This window comes from Dama dama, chromosome 33 (assembly GCF_033118175.1).
Source record: "Dama dama isolate Ldn47 chromosome 33, ASM3311817v1, whole genome shotgun sequence".
NCBI lineage: Eukaryota > Metazoa > Chordata > Mammalia > Artiodactyla > Cervidae > Dama > Dama dama.
In genome coordinates this window covers 71,480,303-71,500,288 of record NC_083713.1, presented here as the reverse complement: position 1 = coordinate 71,500,288, position 19,986 = coordinate 71,480,303, and the positions used below count along the sequence as shown (strand labels likewise).

The following is a 19,986-nucleotide window of genomic DNA, read 5'->3' as shown; positions in this document are numbered from 1 at the left end:
GGAGGATGGTGCTGTGTGCTCAGTCATGTCTGACACTTTGCAACCCCCGCCAAGGTACTGAAGGCCCACTTTGAAGCTGGAGTACAAAGAATTACTGTAATAGACATGGGATACCTAAGGTGGTTGAGGATGACACCGCGTTTTCAGCCTGAGAACCTAGAGGGATGGAGCTGCCCTCAGTGTGGCCCACCAGGCCCCTCTGTCCATGGGATCCTCCAGGCAAGACTACTGGAGCAGGCCGCCATTCCCTCCTCTGGGGGATCTTCCCAACCCAGGGATCAAACCCCCAACTCTTGCGTCTCCTGCATTGGCAGGCAGATTCCCTACCACTGTGCCACGGGGAAGAACTGGCAGATGACAAGTGGCGGGGTGTCCCTAGGGGACAGCCGGCACCATGACTGGCAGGAGACGACTCGCGAGGGCCGTACCTGCTTGAGGGCCAGGTTGACCAGGTCGTAGCGGTGGGAGCGGCGCAGCGGCAGGCAGAGGCTGTAGAGCGCGTGCAGGGCCGCGCAGAAGAAGCTGAGCAGGCCGATCTGCTTGCGGTGCTGCAGCCAGTGGTCCAGCCAGTCGGGGAAGCGCTGGTATTTGGTGCCCCGGCGCAACTGCAGGGCAGCGGCCAGCACGCCGGGCAGATAGACCAGCGACAGCAGCACGTAGGCCACGCAGGGCAGGGTCGTGTTGACCACGAACACGGGCAGCTTGTAGAACTTGTTCTTGCCCTCCTGCACGTAGGGCTCCAGCACGTCCCGGACAAAGTTGTAGGCGTAGAAGAAGATGAAGAGCCCCAGGGCCAGGAGAGCGGGCACCTTCCAGCCTGGGAAGAGGCGCAGGGGCATGGCCTCCACCTCCCGGGCTGAGGCCAGGGACCCCATGTCCACAGGGGTGAAGCCCATGGCCCGCACCATCTCCAAAACAGTGTGCTTGGCTTCCGGCTGGTCACTGCAGACGGGCACCTGTGGGGAGGGAGGTGGGAGGCGTCAGATGGGGTCCCTGGGTGGGGCCTCAGAGAGCCTCCTGGCCAAACTCCTCTCTACGTAGCCGAGGAAACTGAGGCCCAGCAAGCTGCCAGGTAAGGTACAGCTGGAGCAGAAGGTGGCCCTGACTCCCAGCCCAGAGGCCTTTCCTCGGCTCCCTGTGGTCTCCCTGTCTCTGACCCAGCAATGCCCACTACTCAAGGATAATGGCCAACACTCATTCAACAGTGAGCATCCCACCCAGCTCATAGCCATCAGCACCCACAAGCAGAACGCCCATCTAGGCAGCCCCCAGGAGCCCTTGGAAGAGGCGCCTCGAGGACTCTGGCCTGCCCTGGGGGTTGCTCAGCAGCTGGGCTTTGCATGTGGCCCAGAACGTGCTGCTGTGGCTGCGGCTGCATCCCTCAGGCCACAAGTGTCCTCTCTGACCACGTCCTCTTGCCCCTTGCAGCTCTCAGCCAACACACGAGACATTCCGCAAGCCAGCCCCCGCCTTGCAGCCCACTGCTCCCCTCTGTGAGCCCCCAGGCAGGTCCGCTGGTGTCCTCTGACCCCAGACACTCCATGTGTCTTGCTGACACTGCTGTGGTCACCCGCTCTACCCACACTGACTCAGGACCTACCGTGTGCCAGGCTTAACACGTGTGATCCCTCAGCGTTGCCACAAGCCTGAAAGTAGGCACTATTGTCACATTTTTCAGGGGAGGAAACTGAAGTTCGGGGACATCATTCTCACCTCTGTGCCTCGGAAGGAACGCCGTTTCTGTGCCTCATGGCATGAGGCAGGGCCAAGGCCAAAGCTGACCTCAAAGGCTTCCCCAGCCAGCTGCTGGTTCTGCTCCCTCCAGGCCCTGCTAGTCTACATTCAGCCACTGTCCCTTGTCTGTCCACATATGAGAGTCCCAAGATGCAGGCTGTTAAAGAGGACCCTCCAGTTAAAGGGGCTGGGGACCTGTGGGCTCACCCACAGCCTGGCATGGAGTTGGCAGAGGACCCATCTGAGCTGGACTCATTGGAAGAGGGTATCATACACATGCGGAGCCTGGCATCCTTCCTCCAGGAAACTACAGGTAGCCTCTTGACATTAAAAAACCATCTTGTCTTGATTACGGCCTCTCTTGCCAACAACTGTATGTAGCAATGGCTGTTTTCTGGAGCCATTTCCCACTTCCAGAAAAACCTGCTGTTAACTATTCTGAGAAATCTACTCAGTTCTTGGAAGCCCTTGGAATAAACGGGATAAAGTTTGGGACTTGCCTGCTTCCTCAGGACCTGCAACAGGTTCTTCTTTCTAAGTCCAACCCTAAAAGCAAAATCTCTCTTCTTCTTGACTCCAGACAGTAAAAAGAAAGCCATCAACCTTTTCCTCCTTACCTTCTTGGAAATCAAATCACCATAGAAGAACATGGAGTTCCGGTTCAAACCCCGGCTCACCAAGCTTTGGGACCCGGTGTAAGTGAACCCATTAACAACTCTGCACCACACGTCCCTACTCTGTGGAGTGGGACTTTGCGGTCCTGTGAGATGAGCTGAGATAAGGTACACGGAGAGCCTGGTACTCCAAGGGCCTTCAGTGACAGTTAGCCACTTACATTTTTTAGGATGACTGGCATTCTTCCAGCACTCACCTGCCTATTTCCATCCCTCGGACCAGACTGCAGGGTCCAGGCAGAGATGACATTGAAGGCCTTGACCACTGCGCAGGTGGGGAAAAGGGAGGCCAGGTACTCAGCATTGGACTCATGATGCTGAAGGTGCTCCCGCTCCGTGGGATTGCTCACGTCCACCAGGATCTTGCCAGCCAGCTGGTCACTGAGGCCACACAGTGTGGAGTAGTGTTCCCGGAACATAGCCACGAAGATGACCTCCGGGGAGCCCACCGCCTCCTCCTGGAAAGTCACCCGCGCTGCTGAGGGAAACAGCCCAGCCATGCGTTTGGGGTTGCGGCTCCCCACCACCACACTGAAGCCGGAGCCCAGCAGGCGGGTGGCCAGGGAGCGGGCAAAGTCCCCGCTGCCCAGGATGCCCACTTTGGGAACCTCACTGGGGGCCTCAGCAAGGCTGCCATCACTGTCCACCAGCTGGTGGCTGATGAGCGGCTTGTCCATCTTTCCTGATGTCCTGGTGGCTAGAAGAGAAAACAGGAAGTTGGTCAGCGGAGGGCTTGTGGACTGCCCCTCCTACCAGCTCCCTCTCTTGTCCACCAGAACTGCATGATGGTCCAACATCCACCCAACAGGCCTTTCAGTGTTAACATGTGCCAGCATGGGGCCACAAGCTGAGTAAGTCCCAGCCCCTTCCTCAGGAGCTCACAGATTCCAGAAAAGCAGAGGGAAGGACCTCTGTGTTCCACTTTGTCCTTTGTCCTGAATTATTTCCTTGGTACAAATTTGTGAGAGCGAGCGTGCTGAGAAAGAAGGGTATGGAATTTCTATGATCAATGCTATGCATGTCTTTTCAAAACTATTATGCAATAGTCAGTGTTACTATCCAGGAGTGACCCCAACCTCAGCATCATTGGGTTTATCAGATTACCAGGAAGGGTAGATGATATGTTCCTGTGCTTATTTACATTCTGCACTTTGGAATGGTATCTCTGATGCTCTTCCTTAAGTGAGCAGCTTAAAGGTAGCGACCTCATCTTATTTGACTGTGGATCTCACCATTTATCACAAGGCCTGGCACAGAGCTGGTGTTCAGTGCTTACTGAACAAATGAATGAACACCCAAATTCTACTCTCTGAGGGTAGGAATGGAGTGGGACTTGGCAGGGGATGGGACCTAAAATTGGGCCCCTGAATTTGGGCTACAAATTTACAGTAAACTTGGGTGGGAAAGTTATTTGTTTTAATTGTCACCAACTTCTAACTGTAAGTTGCTATTTTCTTTGGTATGAATGTAAGCAGCAATACAGTCGTATTGGCCTATCTGCAGCTTTGTTACCAATAATGACCAATGTAATATCACACGTTTAATTGTGAAAGAGCTCTCCAAATATGATTTAAACTCATCATTAATTTAAAATTATGGTAGATAGAACACCTAAATACATAAAGTAAATATTAATATACCCAAAGGGAAAATAGCAACAACAAGAGTAGGGGACTTCACTATCCCACTTTCAATAATGGATGGATCAGACAAAAACAAAGTCAGCAATGGAAACATTGAACTTGAACTATACTTTAGACCAAATGAAACCAACAAATATATAGAGAACATTCTATCCAACAGCAGCACAATAGACATTCTCCTCATATGTCACAGAACATCCTCCAGGACAGAGCATATGTTAGATCATAAAACACATCTTAACAATCTTAAAAAGCTGAAATCACATCAAGTATTTTTCTGACCACAATGGTATGAAACTAGAAATCAATAACAGGAGAAAAATTAGAAAATTCACAAATATGTGGAAATTAACATACTCCTGAATGACCAATGAGCCAAAGAAGAAATCAAAAGAGAAATTAAAAAAAAAAAAAATATCTGAAGCAAGCAGAAATGGAAGTATAACATACCAAAAAGTATGAAGTGAAGCAAAAGCAGCTCTAAGAGGAAAGTATAGCTTAATGCCAAAACGAAGAAAAAAGAAAGATCTCAAACAACTTAATTTACATCTCAAGGAACTAGAAAAAGAACAACAAAGTCCAAAGGTAACAGAAGGAAGGAAATAATAAAGATCAAAGTGGAAATAATTGAAATAAAAGCTAGAAAAACAATAGCTCTTTTATATTGCTGATCAAAGGTTAATATTATAATACCAAAAAAAAAAAAAAAATCAATGAAGGCCTGGTGTTCTGAAAAGATTGAGGAACCTTTAGCTAGATTCACTAAGGAAAAAAAAATCAAATAAAATAAAAAAGAAAGAGACATTATAACTGATACCACAGAAATACAAAAGATCATAAGGGACTATTACAGACAATTATGTGACAACAAATTGGACAACACCAAAGAAATGGATAAATTCCTAAAAAATACTATCTACCAAGACTGACTCATGATGAAATAAAAAGTCTGAACAGGCCAGTAATGAGTAAGGAGATTGAATTAGTGATTTAAAAAACTCTCTGACCTAGCTGACTAGATAGATGTTGAATCAAAGAAGAATATCTGTAATGATTTTTTTCCATTTATTTTTATTAGTTGGAGGCTAATTACTCTACAGTATTGTAGTGGTTTTTGCCATACATTGACATGAATCAGCCATGGATTTACATGTGTTCCCCATCCCGATCCCCCTTCCCGCCTCCCTCCCCATCCCATCCCTCTGGGTCTTCCCAGTGCACCAGCCCTGAGCACTTGTCTCATGCATCCAACCTGGGCTGGTGATCTGTTCCACCCTTGATAGTATACTTGTTTCAATGCTATTCTCTCAGAACATCCCACCCTCACCTTCTCCCACAGAGTCCAAAAGTCTGTTCTGTACATCTGTGTCTCTTTTTCTGTTTTGCATATAGGATTATCGTTACCATCTTTTAAAATTCCATATATATGTGTTAGTATACTGTAATGTTCTTTATCTTTCTGGCTTACTTCACTCTGTATGATGGGCTCCAGCTTCATCCATCTCATTAGGACTGGTTCAAATGAATTCTTTTTAATGGCTGAGTAATATTCCATGGTGTATATGTACCACAGTTTCCTTATCCATTCGTCTGCTGATGGGCATCTAGGTTGCTTCCGTGTCCTGGCTATTATAAACAGTGCTGTGATGAACACTGGGGTGCACGTGTCTCTATCAGATCTGGTTTCCTCGGTGTGTACGGCTAGGAGTGGGATTGCTGGGTCATATGGCAGTTCTATGTCCAGTTTTTTAAGAAATCTCCACCCTGTTCTCCATAGTGGCTGTACTAGTTTGCATTCCCACCAACAGTGTAAGAGGGTTCCCTTTTCTCCACACCCTCTTCAGTATTTATTGCTTGTAGACTTTTGGATAGCAGCCATCCTGACTGGTGTGTAATGGTACCTCATTGTGGTTTTGATTTGCATTTCTCTGATAATGAGTGATGTTGAGCATCTTTTCATGTGTTTGTTAACCATCTGTATGTCTTCTTTGTAGAAATGTCTGTTTAGTTCTTTAGCCCGTTTTTTGATTGGGTCATTTATTTTTCTGGAATTGAGCTGCAGGAGTTGCTTGTATATTTTTGAGATTAATCCTTTGTTGCTTCATTTGCTATTATTTTCTCCCATTCTGAAGGCTGTCTTTTCACCTTGCTTATAGTTTCCTTTGTTGTGCAAAATCTTTTCAGTTTAATTAGGTCCCATTTGTCTATCAATCTACCAACAGTATTTTTCACAGAACTGGAACAAATAATTTCACAATTTGTATGGAAATACAAAAAACCTCAAATAGCCAAAGTAATCTTGAGAAAGAAGAATGGAACTGGAGGAATCAACCTGCCTGACTTCAGGCTCTACTACAAAGCCACAGTCATCAAGACAGTATGGTACTGGCACAAAGACAGAAATATAGATCAATGGAACAGAATAGAAAGCCCAGAGATAAATCCACGTACCTATGGACACCTTATCTTCAACAAAGGAGGCAAGAATATACAATGGAAAAAAGACAACCTCTTTAACAAGTGGTGCTGGGAAAACTGGTCAACCACTTGTAAAAGAATGAAACTAGAACACTTTCTAACACCATACACAAAAATAAACTCAAAATGGATTAAAGATCTAAATGTAAGACCAGAAACTATAAAACTCCTAGAGGAGAACATAGGCAAAACACTCTCCGACATTAATCGCAGCAGGATCCTCTATGACCCACCCCCCAGAATATTGGAAATAAAAGCAAAGAAGAATATCTATAATGATTTAAAGAAGTTTCTAAGACACTCCTCCCTTTCCTAACTACATGTCTCTGTGAGGCTGGATTTTCTTCATACATTTCAACCAAATATTGCCCCATACTGAATGCAGAAACATGAGAATCCAGCTCTTTCATATTAAGCCAGTCCTTAAGGAGATATTAAAAAACATAAGACAATGCCTCTGTTCACATTACTTTTTGTTTTGGAAAATATCATTTTCATGAAAATACCTCACTATTTTAAAATAAAATGGATTTACTGTCACTATTTTAAAATAAATTAATAAGCAAAAACAAACAAACAAAAAAAAAACCCAAAGCCTCTCCCAACAAAGAAAGGCCTAGGACTGGATGGCTTCGCTGGTGAATTCTTCCAGAGATTTCCTGACAAGTTAATGCTAATCCTTTCCTCACTCTTCAAAAAAACTGAAGAGAAAGTAACACATCCAAGCTCATTTTATGATGCTATCATTATTTTGATACCAAAGCCAGATAAGGACACTACAAGAAAAGGAAATTACAGGCCAATATCCATCCCCGATGAACATAGATGTGAAAGCCCTCAAAGAAACATTAGGGAACTGAATTCAGCAGCACATTAAGAGGACCCTATACCATGATCAAAGTGGGATTTATCCCCGGGATGCCAGGATGGGTCAACATCGGCAAACCATTAAATGTGATGTGCCATAATCAAAGACTGAGGGATGAAACTAATATGAGCATCTCAATAGACGCAGAAAAAACATTTAACAAAAGTGAACATTCTTTCATGATAAAAACTCTCAACAAGTTAGATACAGAATTAGGAATGTACTTCAGTATAATAAAGGCCATATATGACAAGCTCACACGTAACATCATACTCAGTGGCGAGAAGCTGAAAGCTTTCCCTCTAAGATCAGGGACAATACAAGGATGCCCGCTCCTGACCACTTCTATTCAACATAGAAGTGGCTATTCAACATAGAAGTGGAAGTCCTAGTTAGAGCAATCAGACAAGAAAAAGAATAAAAGACATCCAGATTGGTAAGGAAGAAATAAAATTGTCTTTCTTTGCAGTTGACATGATCTTATATATAGAAAACTCTAAAGACACCACGAAAAAACTATTAAAACTAAGAAATTAATCCAGTGAAGCTGCAGGATACAAAATCAACATGCAAAAATAAGCTGTATACATACCAGCAATGAACTATCTGAAAAAGAAATTCACTAAGCAATCCCATAGTGAAGTCGCTCAGTTGTGTCTGACTCTTTGCTACCCCGAGGAGTATAGCCCACCAGGCTCCTCTGTCCATGGGATTTTCCAGGCAAGAGTACTGGAGTGGGCTGCCATCTCCTTCTCCATACAGTACCATTAAAAAGGACTTCCCTGGTAGTCCAGTGGTTTCGAATCTGCCTTCCAGCAGGGGGTGCTGGTTTGATCCCTGGTCAGAGAACTAAGATCCCACATGCTTTGGGCAACTAATCCATTTTCCACAACAAAAGATCCCGTGTGTGCTGCAACTAAGACCCAATGCAGCCAAATAAAACAAACAAATGTATATATTTTTTTAAAGAATAAAATACTTTGGAATAAATTTAACTGAGGAGAAAGATCTGTACACTTGAAACTATGGAACACTGATGAAAGAAATTGAAGAAGATGCTAATAAATGAGAGCACATTCAGATTAATGGCAATCTATACAAAAATTCCAATGACATTTTTCAGATATAGAAAAAAAATACTAAGATTCATACAGAACCACAAAAGATCCCAAATAACTAGAGCAATCTTGAGCAAGAAGAACAAAGCTGGAAGCATCATACTTCCTGATTTCAAATTATTTTACAAAGCTTTAGTAATCAAAACAATATATTACTGACATAAAACAGACATAAACCAAAACAGAATAGCCAACCCAGAAATAAACCCATGCATATATGGTCAAGAATACGCAATAGGGAAAGGACAATCTCTTCAATAAATGGCATTAGGAAAACTGACATCCTCATGGAAGAGAATGAAAGTGGACCCATGTTTCATATCATACACAAAAATCAACTCAAAATGGATTAAAGACTTACACTCCAAAAAAAAAAAAAAAAAGACCTGACACTGTACTACTGTCCTAGAAAAAAACTTGGGAAAAAGCTCCTTGACATTGGTCTTATCAATGACTTCCTTTAGATTTGACACCAAAAGTACAAAGATCAAAAGTAAAAACAAACAAGTTCAGTTTGACTACATCAAACTAAAAAGTTTTTGCACAGCAAAGGAAAACTCAACAGTCAACAACATGAAAAGGTAATCTACAGAATGGAAGAAAACATTTGTAAATCATATATCCAATAAGGGGTTAATTCCTAAAATATTTAAGAAAATGATACAACTCAATAGTAAAAACCCAAGTAATCCAATTAAAAATACAAAGGAATTAACAGACATTTTGCTAAGGAAGACATACAAATGGTCAACAAATATATAAAAAGATACTTAACATCACTAATCGGGAAAATGTAAATCAAAACCTCACACCTGTTAGGATGACTAGTGTCAAAAAGTCAAAAGATAGTCAGTGTTGGCACACATGTAGAGAAAAGAGAACCCTTGTGCACTGCTGGTGGGAATGTAAATTCGTACAGCCATTGTGGAAAACAGCACAGTGGCTCCTCAAAATATTAAAAATAGAACTACCATATGATCCAGCAAACTACTACTGAATATTTACCAAAGGAAATGAAATCACTATCTTGGAGAGATCTGCACCCCATGTTTATTGCAGCATAATTCATAGTAGACAAGATACAGAAGCAACCTCAGTGTCTGTCTGTGGATGAATGGATAAAGAAAATATGGTGCATGAGTACAATGGAATATCATTCAACCTTAAAAAAAGAAGGAAATCTTGATATTTGTATCAACATAATGAACCTGGAGGACATCATGCTAAGTGGGATAAACCAAATACAGAAGACAAATACTGCATGGCCCCACTTATACGTGGTTCTGAAAAACCCCAACCTAGAAGTAGAGAGTAGACTGGTGACCAGGAGAAATGGGGAGATATTGGTCAAAGGGTAGAAACGTTCGGCTACGAGTATGTGTGGGAGGTCTAATGAACACTGTGGTGACTGCAATTGATAATGGCACACGTCACGGGGGGTTGTGGGAATGAAGAAACCAATGTGTGTTAAGCATCCCGAACAGTGGTCTCTCAGCGCTTAGCCAGCACTGGGCGGATGGCGGCTCTGGTGATGAAGCAGACCCTGGATGCCACGCTGTCCCGGCAGCAGGGATGAGGTGACGGAAGGATGCAGTAACCCTGCCAGTGCCTTTGCACCCGGGGGAGAGGGGCGAGCGGTGACAGGGGCTTTGCAGGCGGCCTGAGATTCCCAGGCCAGCATCAGGGATTTGGGCCAAGATAACTGTACATCCCTCCCTAGGGACCCCAGCCTTCCCCATGGCCAGTCGGGGCTGGGACAGGTACCCCGGGGTCCCCCCAGTCCCTGCCCCAGCCACCGGGAGACACCAGCGCCAGAGCAGGCTGTGTTCCTACGGGAGGGAGAGTCACACGCTGAGGCCTCCAGCTCACCTTCATGTTCGCTAATGATTTGGAGGATCCCAAGCAGGTCCCCTCGTGAACAGAAGCCTCTCCTCTGGTTTTGCTCTCCCCTTCTCCTTCCCATCTCCGGAGCAACTACCACATGCTGAACACTCCTAGGAGCATAAAGATGAGTAAGAAATGCTCCCCACTCTCCAACGGTTTATAACTGTGTGTGTGTTGGGTAATGCAGGGAAAGAAGGGATAGGGCTTCCAAAGGGGCAGCCAACGACAACTGCATGGCACACACAGCCTCTGCTGGTCCTTGAAGAGCCCCGAGTGACCTACAGCCTCACAGTAAACATGCACCGGCCCAAAGAGAAGTCAGTGAGGCCTGGACTTGGAATCCTGTCTGTGTTTATCCCCAGACTTAGCATCACGAGGTGGGAGGAAGTGTTCAGGGCTGGCACTCAAGCTTCACTGCTCGGAACCTCATTTGTATTTGCTTCCCGTCAGGGATCTGAGGTGACACAGCGGAAGCTGAGGGAAGCCACAGCCCCAGACTGGGGGACCTGGGGCTGGTCCCCGTTTTGCCCTGAACTGACCCTGAGACCCTGGAACATCTAGGGACCTATTAAACATCCCAGACTGATCGTCCTCAGGGGCCCTGCTTTGAGCCTCAGGGTAAATGGAAACTAAACATGAAACACCTCCAAAGCGCTTCTTGCTACCAAAATTTGGTCCTTGGGACAGGAAAAGGCCAGCCACCTGGGCGGAGGTGCTAGGTTCTGCTCATAGCCACGCCGAGCGCTCACTGCCCAGGTGCTTCTGCACTTTAGTCCTCTCACCTTTAAAATGGGGACACAAATTGTATCTTTCTCCAAGGACTGTTGTGAGGGTGAGACTAGTTAACAAGAGCTCAGAGCCACCTTTTCTGACTGGTGCTGTGTGTACATGTATGTCTGTGTATTCATGTGTACTACCCTCTGAAGTGCTGCATGGGCCTCTCAAAATTCTTCAGCCCTCCCAGTGCCCAGCCTGAGGCCTGCAGCTGGCATGATGCGGGCAAGGGCAGGACATGTGGTAGGATCCTGGAGGCCCCAAAGGTCTAGCGGAGTCCTTGCTGCCTGTCCCTGGGACCCAAAGGTGAGAGGGCCTAACCCTGCCTGGGCGCTGGCTCCCCTGCTATTCTATTTACAGATCTGGGGGGTGGAAGAGAGGGGATCAAATTGCAGCTGGGTTGCAGCTGGGGCCTGCTGCCCGCACACACACACCTGCCCGCCTCCCCCTTCAAACTGTGGACAGAACGACACGCAGGCCCGGTTGTGCAGGAACTGGCACAAACCACAGTTCCCAGTCCCCTCTGGGTCTCTGCCCTGGTTACTGGGCCTCTCCTCCTTCCTGGCAGGGCCACAACATGGGTTGTTTGTGGCTGGGAGCCAGGCCTGGCCCACAGGCCTGCCCACCAGCTTCTGTCTGCTCTCGGCCAGGCCTTCAGAGGTGGGCACTCAGGGCCTGGACGGCCCCTTCTACACGGGCGGCACACACCCGTCAGACCCAGGGGGTTGGAGCAGGCTGCCCACGAAGGTGTCGCCTTGGGGCTGGATGTGGGTGGGGGCAGGGCTGCCAGCTTGGCACCCTGCAGCTGGAGGGTCTGCAGGCCAACTGGGATGCCACCCCCTCCACCCCCAGGGCAGAGGCTGACTTAGCTAACAATTCTGACCTCATTGACTGCAAGGGGAATATGCCACAATTCTTGCCCTCAAGTGGCCCACCGTTGTGTTCAAGCTTTATTTTTAAATTTTAGCATTAAATCTGGGGGGTGCACATTCCTGTAACTCTGTGTGTGTGTGTGCTAAGTCACTTCAGTCATGTCTGACTCTTTATGACCCCATGGACTGTAGCCTGCCAGGCTCCTCTGTCCATGGGATTCTCCAGGCAAGAATACTGGAGTGGGTTGCCATACCCTCCTCCAGGCGATCTTCCCAACTCAGGGATCAAACCAGAACTGCTCTATTTATTTATAAATTAAGTATATTTTAGTATGATTTGTGCATGCTAATGTTATATACAGAATAAGTCATATATAAACACACATAAATGTAAAGACATAAGGCTAAAAATTTAAACACAAACAGAAGCTCTAAGTTTTCTTCCCATTCCCATGGATGATCCCTGACAACCCTGGGGAAGTTTGCACCCTCCAGACACTGGGGTCCAAATGGAGTGACAGGCACAATATGCAACTGAACACGGTCTCCTGGGAAAGGGCCCTGCCTACAGACAGGGCAGCTTGGCAGCTTCCTGTAGGAGGTGGGCCTGAGCTGAGCCTTGCAAGATGTGCAAGTGAGCTCAGAAAAGCCTCTTAGAAAGATGAGCCTGTGTGAGAAAAGGCCCAGGAGCTGAAGAGCAGGGATCCACAGACAGCTCGTGGCCCTGGGTCAAAGGGAGTATGTGCCCACAGCCAGTACCCAGGAGTTGGCAAGACATAAATGAAAATGCAAATTCTTGCCCAGAACTTAAAAAAAAAAACAAACCCTAAAAAGCCATAGAGATGAACAGCATGGCTCTCAGAGGCTGAAACTCTAGGCTCCATCCTGACAATCTCCTCACCAGGAGACACCGGACAAGTTCCTTCCGTTTCCTCATCTGTGAAATGGTGGAGGGCTGCCTGGCTTCCCGCAGTGGGCATGGGGTGGTTGAGCCTGGTACACACCTGGGACCTTGCCTGTGGTTAGGGACCTAGGGGGCTTCTCTAGGTCCTTGTCTGTTGGCGTCCCCATGCCTTGCCCCGGTCAACTCTGGGAATGTAGAGATCACCATGCCTGTTCCATGGCCCAACTTCTAAACCCAGCCTTGTGTCTGACAGATTGCAGATGTTCCACGCACATTTGTGCCGAAAGATACATGTCACAGGAGCTGCCAGCTTCAAAGCTTACTCTGTCTCAAAGGACAAAAATTTGTCCTTTGGGGGCAGAAATCCCTCCAAAATGCAGTGCCTGATTCAAGACAAGGCAAGCACATCCTCACCCAGAACCCAGAGATCAACCTGAGCCGCAAGAAGGGATGTTCTTGAGTCTCGTCTTGCTTTTATAGAACTGTTATAGGCTTATCTCCCCCCTCAGTGGCAGGACATTTATCACAGCTGTCAGCCCGCTTGCCTCTTAATTAAAGCCCTCCCAGATCCTGCTAATTGGCTGTGGACGAGAAATACAGACGACATACTATCAAGAAAGTGGAAGGACAACCCGCAGAATGAGAGAGCAATTTTGGAAGCCATATATCTGAGGAGGAACTTGTTTCTAAATATATAAAGAACTCTTACAACTCAATATTAAACAGGCAGCCTATATAAAATTGGGCAAAGGATTTGAGTAGACATTTCTCCAAAGAAGATTCACTGGTTTTCAAGAAACACACAAGAAGATGCTCAACATGATCAGCCCCCAGGGAAATGTAAATTATCAAGAAAACCATGAAGTATCACTTTATACCCACTAGGATGGCTTAACCAAAAAAAAAAAAAAAAGAGAGAGAGAGAGAGAGACAAAGATAAAAATTGTTGGTGGGGATATAGAGAAATCAAAACCTGCATCCACTGCTATTGGGAAAGTAAAATGGTACAGACACTGGAGAAGAGAGTCTGGAAGTTCCTCAAAAATTTAAACAGAGTTTCTATATACTCCAGCAATCCCACTTCTAGGAACACAGATACCCTAGAAAAATGAAAGCATATATACACACAAAAATGTGTGCACCAATGTTCCCAGTAGTGTATTCACAATAACCCCAAAGACGAAACAACCCATGACCACCACTCATGAATGCATAAACAAAATGTGGTTTATGCACACAATGGAACAACATTCATAATACAAAGGAATGAAGTACTAATACACACTACAACATTATGAACTTTGAGAATATTATGTTAAATGAAAGGAACCCGTCTCAAAAGGCCACATATTGTATGATTCCATTTACATGAAATGCCTAGAAACAGGCAAGTCTACAGAGACAGAAAGTAGATGAGAGGCTGCCAGGAACTAAGGATGGGGGTGGGGGTGGGGAAGGGGTTGGGAAAAATGCAGAATGACTGCTCACTGGTGCAGGGTTTCTTTCTGGAGTGATGAAAATGTTCTAAAGTTGACTGTGGTGATGGGTGTACAGCTCTGAGCATATACTAAAAAAACCACCGGGGGGCTTACTGTAAATGGATGAATTACATAGTACATGAATTATAGCTCAATAAAGTTGTTACAGAAAACCCTGAGATGCTACCCAGCCTGTCACTATGCATAAACTAAGAGCAAACGTGCTTTGGTGAGAGTTTAAGGACGCCTCCTGAGTTAATGCATGGATTTTGTGACACCAGTGTTGGTGATTCTGCAACCTTCCCAAGTTATCTCCTAGTTGTTTTCAGAACTTGAGGTTTCTAGGCCCCAGGACATCTAGAAAAGTGAGGCTTGTGTAATCAAAACTATTCACTATTGCTGTAGGGGAGATGGTTGCTGTTGTTTAGTTGCTCAGTTGTGTCTGACTCTTTGCTGTAGCCCACCAGGCTCCTCTGTCCATGGAATTTTCTAGGCAAGAATACTGAAGTGAGTTGCCATTTCCTTCTCTAGGGGATCTTCCTGACCCAGGGATCAGACCCATGTCTCCTGCATTGCAGGCGGATTCTTTATCACTCAGCCACCTGGGAAGCCACAAAGGCAGATGGTACCATGCTAAACAGCCCTCTTGGCTTCTGAATGGGCCTTGCAGCTTTTGCCCACTTGGCTACTTCTCTGCATTCCACCCCATGTCAGCAGACAGCTGTTCCAGAACCACAGTGGATGGCCGGCAAGGAAGGGCACTGGGGCCTGAGGCTCACCGACCAGCTCCTGGGATGGGTCAGCAAATAGGGCACATGTGTTCCAGTGAGAGGGGACAGGCAGGCATCATCTGCTCCTCATCCAAGTGACTGAGGGTCTATATAAGGACCCACAGCTGCAAACTAGCACACAGTTGCCAATCTGCCTGCATTAGGTCCAATACATTCATCTTTCCCCACCAAACTCATCCCTTCCTTAATTAGGCAGAAGATCGGCCCCTGAGAGCCATCAGTGGTCATTGGGAGGTTGCCTAGCAGAATGTGGTCGCCTAAAACATCTGGATTTACCGAGGATCAGTCACCTTAGGAATATGCAAAGTGGGCCAGCAAGAACACAGGCAGTTATGGAGTCATATTTCAGCTGCACCACTTATGAGCTGGGTGGCCTTGGCAAGCCACTTTACCTCTCTGAGCCTCAGTTTCTTCATCTGCACAATGGGGTGATGTCACTTACTTTAATGAAACATAGTAAGGATTACAGGAGGTAGCAAAGTGCCACGATCTGAGTCTGTTAAAACTCACATGAGTTTCATGTTGTTCCTCTCTGCCTAGGATTTTTAAAAACCTTTGATCTGTGTAAAGCAGAAATAAATGCACCTAAATCAATAAATGGTGTTCTCTTCTGAATGGAAAATTTTACTCTAAAATTTTTCTAAAAATACGCTCTGAGATAATGGTCTGGATATCTGCACACACTTCTCACTAAGACAATTGGAGGAAAAGTCATGCTGCTCTTTGGGGCTCAGGAAGAGGGAACGGGACGGTCGAGCGGGGAGGGGTGCAGTGGAGAGAGGCTGGCGGTCAGGGGCAGGGCCCCAAGGCTGCTCTGGGACCGGGCTTTGCTAGTCTCAGCACCAGGCTCCCTCCCAGGGATGGAGCTTAAGCTACTGGTGTTGACAGGCCACCAGCAACCCTTACCAGCAACCCCAGCTCCTAGATCAAACCCCGCCAGCAGCCACTCTGCCTTCATGCTCTTTGACAACAGCCCTTTCACACTGACAGGATCTCTCTTTCCTGCCTTTGTCCTCCCTAGACTCCAAGGGCAAGAACAGTCAAATTCACTTCTGTAATCGCAGCACTTAGCCCAGTGCCTGGCATGTACTGGGTCAAGCCTGAGCTACACTGGAGTCATCTGGAAGGCTTGGTAAAACATACTGCTGGGTGGGATTTCCCCGGTGGCTCTGTGGTGAAGAGTCTGCCTGCCAAAGCAGGGAACGTGGGTTTCAACCCCTGATCCAGGAAGATCCCACATGCCGTGAGCAACCAAGCCCATATTCTGCAACTACTGAGCCCACGTGCTGCAATTACTGAAGCCTGAGCCCTAGAGCCTGCGCGCCTCAGTGAGAAGCCCGTGCACCACAACTACGGAAAAGCCAGTGAACAACGAAGACCTAGCAAGGTCAAAAATAAATACATAAATAAAATTATATATATAAACCATACGGCTGGACAGGACTTCCCTGGTGGTTCAGTGGTTAAGAATCAGTCTTTCAAAGCAGAGGACGCGAGTTCAATCCCTGGTCAGGGGAACTAAGATCCCACATGCCAACAAGGAACGAAGCCCGGGAGCTGCAAACTCCAGAGCCTGCACGCCCACAACTAGAGAGTCCGTGCTCTGCAACAAATGGTCCCAAGTGTCACACAGCCAAAAAAAACACCCATGGCCGGACTGCGTCTCCAGGATTTTTGATGCTGCTGGTCCTAGGACCACAGGCTGAAAACACCGCAGCAGATGCTCACAAAAGTCTGGGTGACGGGTGAGTGAATTAACCAATCACTCGCACGTAAGAACCACTCCTGATCTGACTTCTTCCTTGAATTCTTATGGTCAGGCCTGGCCTTCAGGCCACTCCTTCATAAAGCCTCCCTGATTCCTGAGACCCCAGGTATCAGTAACTCTCCTACACTCCTCTCAGTCTTGAGGGCCAGGTGCGCCCCATCCCTGCACACATTTTGGCCTCCGAAAGCTGGCTCCTTCTGGTAAAGAGAAGGCAGTCAAGGCTATGGTGGCGTTGCCCACTCAGTCAATGAGGCAAACTCTCCAGGCAAACGGCTCCCAGGGCCCCCTGCCTGTCCTGTGTGCGGGTCACCAGGCCCACTGCAGGCTGAGGGAGAAGACAGTAGTGAAACCAGGAGACCACACGGATCCTGTGGACCCAGGAGCCCCCAACACATCGACGGGGGTGATCTCCCCAGAAGACTTAGTTTCCTGAAGGACCAAGAATTCAGATGGCCTGAAGTCATATCCATATCCATGTATTCTTTCACTAGGATTTGACAGCCAGGCCTGGAGGGAATGCTCACTGGCACAGTTCATCACTACCCACCGTCAGCACAGAGGCAGGAGGGTGGTCAGCACTGCTTGCAAGGGGGAGGGAGGAAGTCCCGGTGGTCAGCACCAAGGTCAGTGGCCTGAAGCAGGGACGATGCTAGCTGGGGCCTGTGCCGCGCGACCCCCGGGGCACCATTTACACCGTCATCCATGTGAGCAGTGCCCTTGGAGCTAAGCAGTGCACATCATGTGCGGTCTTACATAAAGGTTGGTCCTGCCAACCCTGGTCTGAAAAATTTCCTCATTCGTCATTCCCTGAATACCCACTGCGTACCCAGCAGGTGTCCTGGCTGCTGCTGCTGCTAAGTCGCTTCAGTCGTGTCCAACTCTGTGTGACCCCACAGACGGCAGCCCACCAGGCTCCCCTGTCCCTGGGATTCTCCAGGCAAGAACACTGGAGTGGGCTGCCATTTCCTTCTCCAATGCACGCTTATGCATGCTAAGTCGCTTCATCGTGTCCGACTCTGTGCGACCCCATGGACGGCAGCCCACCAGGCTCCCCCGTCCCTGGGATTCTCCAGGCAAGAACACTGGAGTGGGTGCCATTGCCTTCTCCAACGCACGCATGCATGCTAAGTCGCTTCATCGTGTCCCACTCTGTGCGACCCCATGGACGGCAGCCCACCAGGCTCCCCTGTCCCTGGGATTCTCCAGGCAAGAACACTGGAGTGGGTGCCATTGCCTTCTCCAATGCATGCATGCATGCTAAGTCGCTTCATCGTGTCCGACTCTGTGCGACCCCATGGACAGCAGCCCACCGGGCTCCCCCATCCCTGGGATTCTCCTGGCAAGAACACTGGAGTGTGTTGCCATTTCCTTCTCCAAGTGTTCTGGCAGGTGGCTAAAAAGACGGTTTGTCCGCTTGAGGCTCTTAGGGGAAAGGTCGGCTACGCCCCGCAGCCAGGAGAAAAGTGCTTGAATGAGGGCGTGCCCAGCACTGTGGGAGCCAGGGAGAAACGCTTGCCTCTGCCCAGTGAGGCCAGGGTGCTGGCACGTGGAGGCAGCCAGTTCCCTATGGACCGGTTAAGCCAGCCAGGTTGGAGGCTGTCAGGCAGTGGCAACTGAATCTGCCACCTCAGCGACGGGGGCTGGATGGCTTCTCGCTTTCCAGGGACACTTGGTGCTGCAACTCCTGGGGCCAGATGGGTCTTGGGGCTGGTTGCTGCCTCCACCCTTTCCCCTTGCCATGATGCACATCTGTACATCCAGAAATGGGCCCACCTGGCCCTGGAGGCTAGAGGATAGAGGATAGAGGAAGGGAAGGGGAGGATAGAGGAAGGGAAGGGGCAGGTCTCCAGACTTCTGCCAAGCAGCTCAGCCTGCCTCACATGGCCAGGTTCTTGGGTTTGGGGTGCCTGTTTCCTGGCTTTGCCCAGCTGATGGGCCACCTTTTCCAGGAAGCCTCTGGGGTGCCTGACCCTGACCCTCAGGGGCCTCATCCTCTGTACTCTTAGGGACTGTGGGACTCAGCCTCCACTCTCCAACTGCTGTGTGTGGGGACGGTCGTCACGCCACTCCATCCCAACTACCTGTCACAGGCCAGCTTCACACAGAACTCTGACTTTTGTTAGAGGTCTCTGAGAACTCAAAGAACTGGTCCAGGCAGTCCTGGGAGCACCTCCTGGCTTCCTCCTGGGCCCTGAAGGATAGAGATCTTGGCTCTGTGACTCAGTCTGCACTCCTGTCTCATCACCACTGACTACACATACCAGTTTGCTGTCTATCACCCCACCTGACTAGGGGCCACTCTGGACTCATTTCTGGGTCTCTAGCATCTGGTCTGGGGCCTAGCACCACGGAGGTGCTCAATCAGTGTTTGTGGTTTGGATAACTTCACTGCTAGATTCTGTGCCCGAGGGCAGAGTGTGCTTGGGAGTGAGCCCTGGCTGTTCACCCCAGAACCTAGTTGGGGTCCTCCTCCACCCGGAGGGGATTAAATCATACGATGAGTTTCGAATTCCTACTGTAGCTTGCTTATACTGTTGGAACTGGCCAGACATTTCACTGTTTGATGAACTTAGTCACACAGAAGACTAGTGCATGGCTGCACTCGGCCACTGCAGAGAGACAGAATGACACAGTTTGACTCATGCAACTCCGGCCAAGGTAGGAACCCAAACACCACACCTGAGGCACATCAGGGTGCAGCCTGGTAAGGACAAACCCAGGGAAGGAGGCTTCAGGTATGCTGGGCCAATGGCTCCAGGGTCCATGAATCTCCGAGCCAGGAGGTAGCAACTGTTCAGAGCGATCTGCCCAGTCTCCATCAGGGAACAGTACCTGGGGCAGGTGAGGCCCAGCTGTGGCTTCTGGCAGATGAATTCCTTGGCTTTTCCCAATCAAGACCCACCTGGCCCATGGTCTTGACTCTGGATATCCTTCCTTATGCTTTTTCCTGATCAAGTCATAGGCTTAATCTCTGTGCCTGAAAAGTCTTTTCCTTCCAAA

General features: G+C 48.1%; 1 protein-coding gene across 2 annotated transcripts in view; it reads right to left on the bottom strand.

The window, feature by feature from the left end:
• STEAP3 (STEAP3 metalloreductase) overlaps window positions 1-19,986 on the bottom strand; it is a 47,457-nt gene that overhangs the window by 18,694 nt on the left and 8,777 nt on the right. For both annotated transcript variants that reach the window (XM_061135698.1, XM_061135699.1), the window contains exons 2-3: window positions 2,606-3,105; window positions 429-956 (exon numbers count right to left, since the gene is read on the bottom strand). In XM_061135698.1, the coding sequence (XP_060991681.1) occupies window positions 429-956; window positions 2,606-3,085 (1,008 nt within the window). In that variant the 5' untranslated portion in view covers window positions 3,086-3,105. The remainder of the gene's footprint in view (window positions 1-428; window positions 957-2,605; window positions 3,106-19,986) is intronic.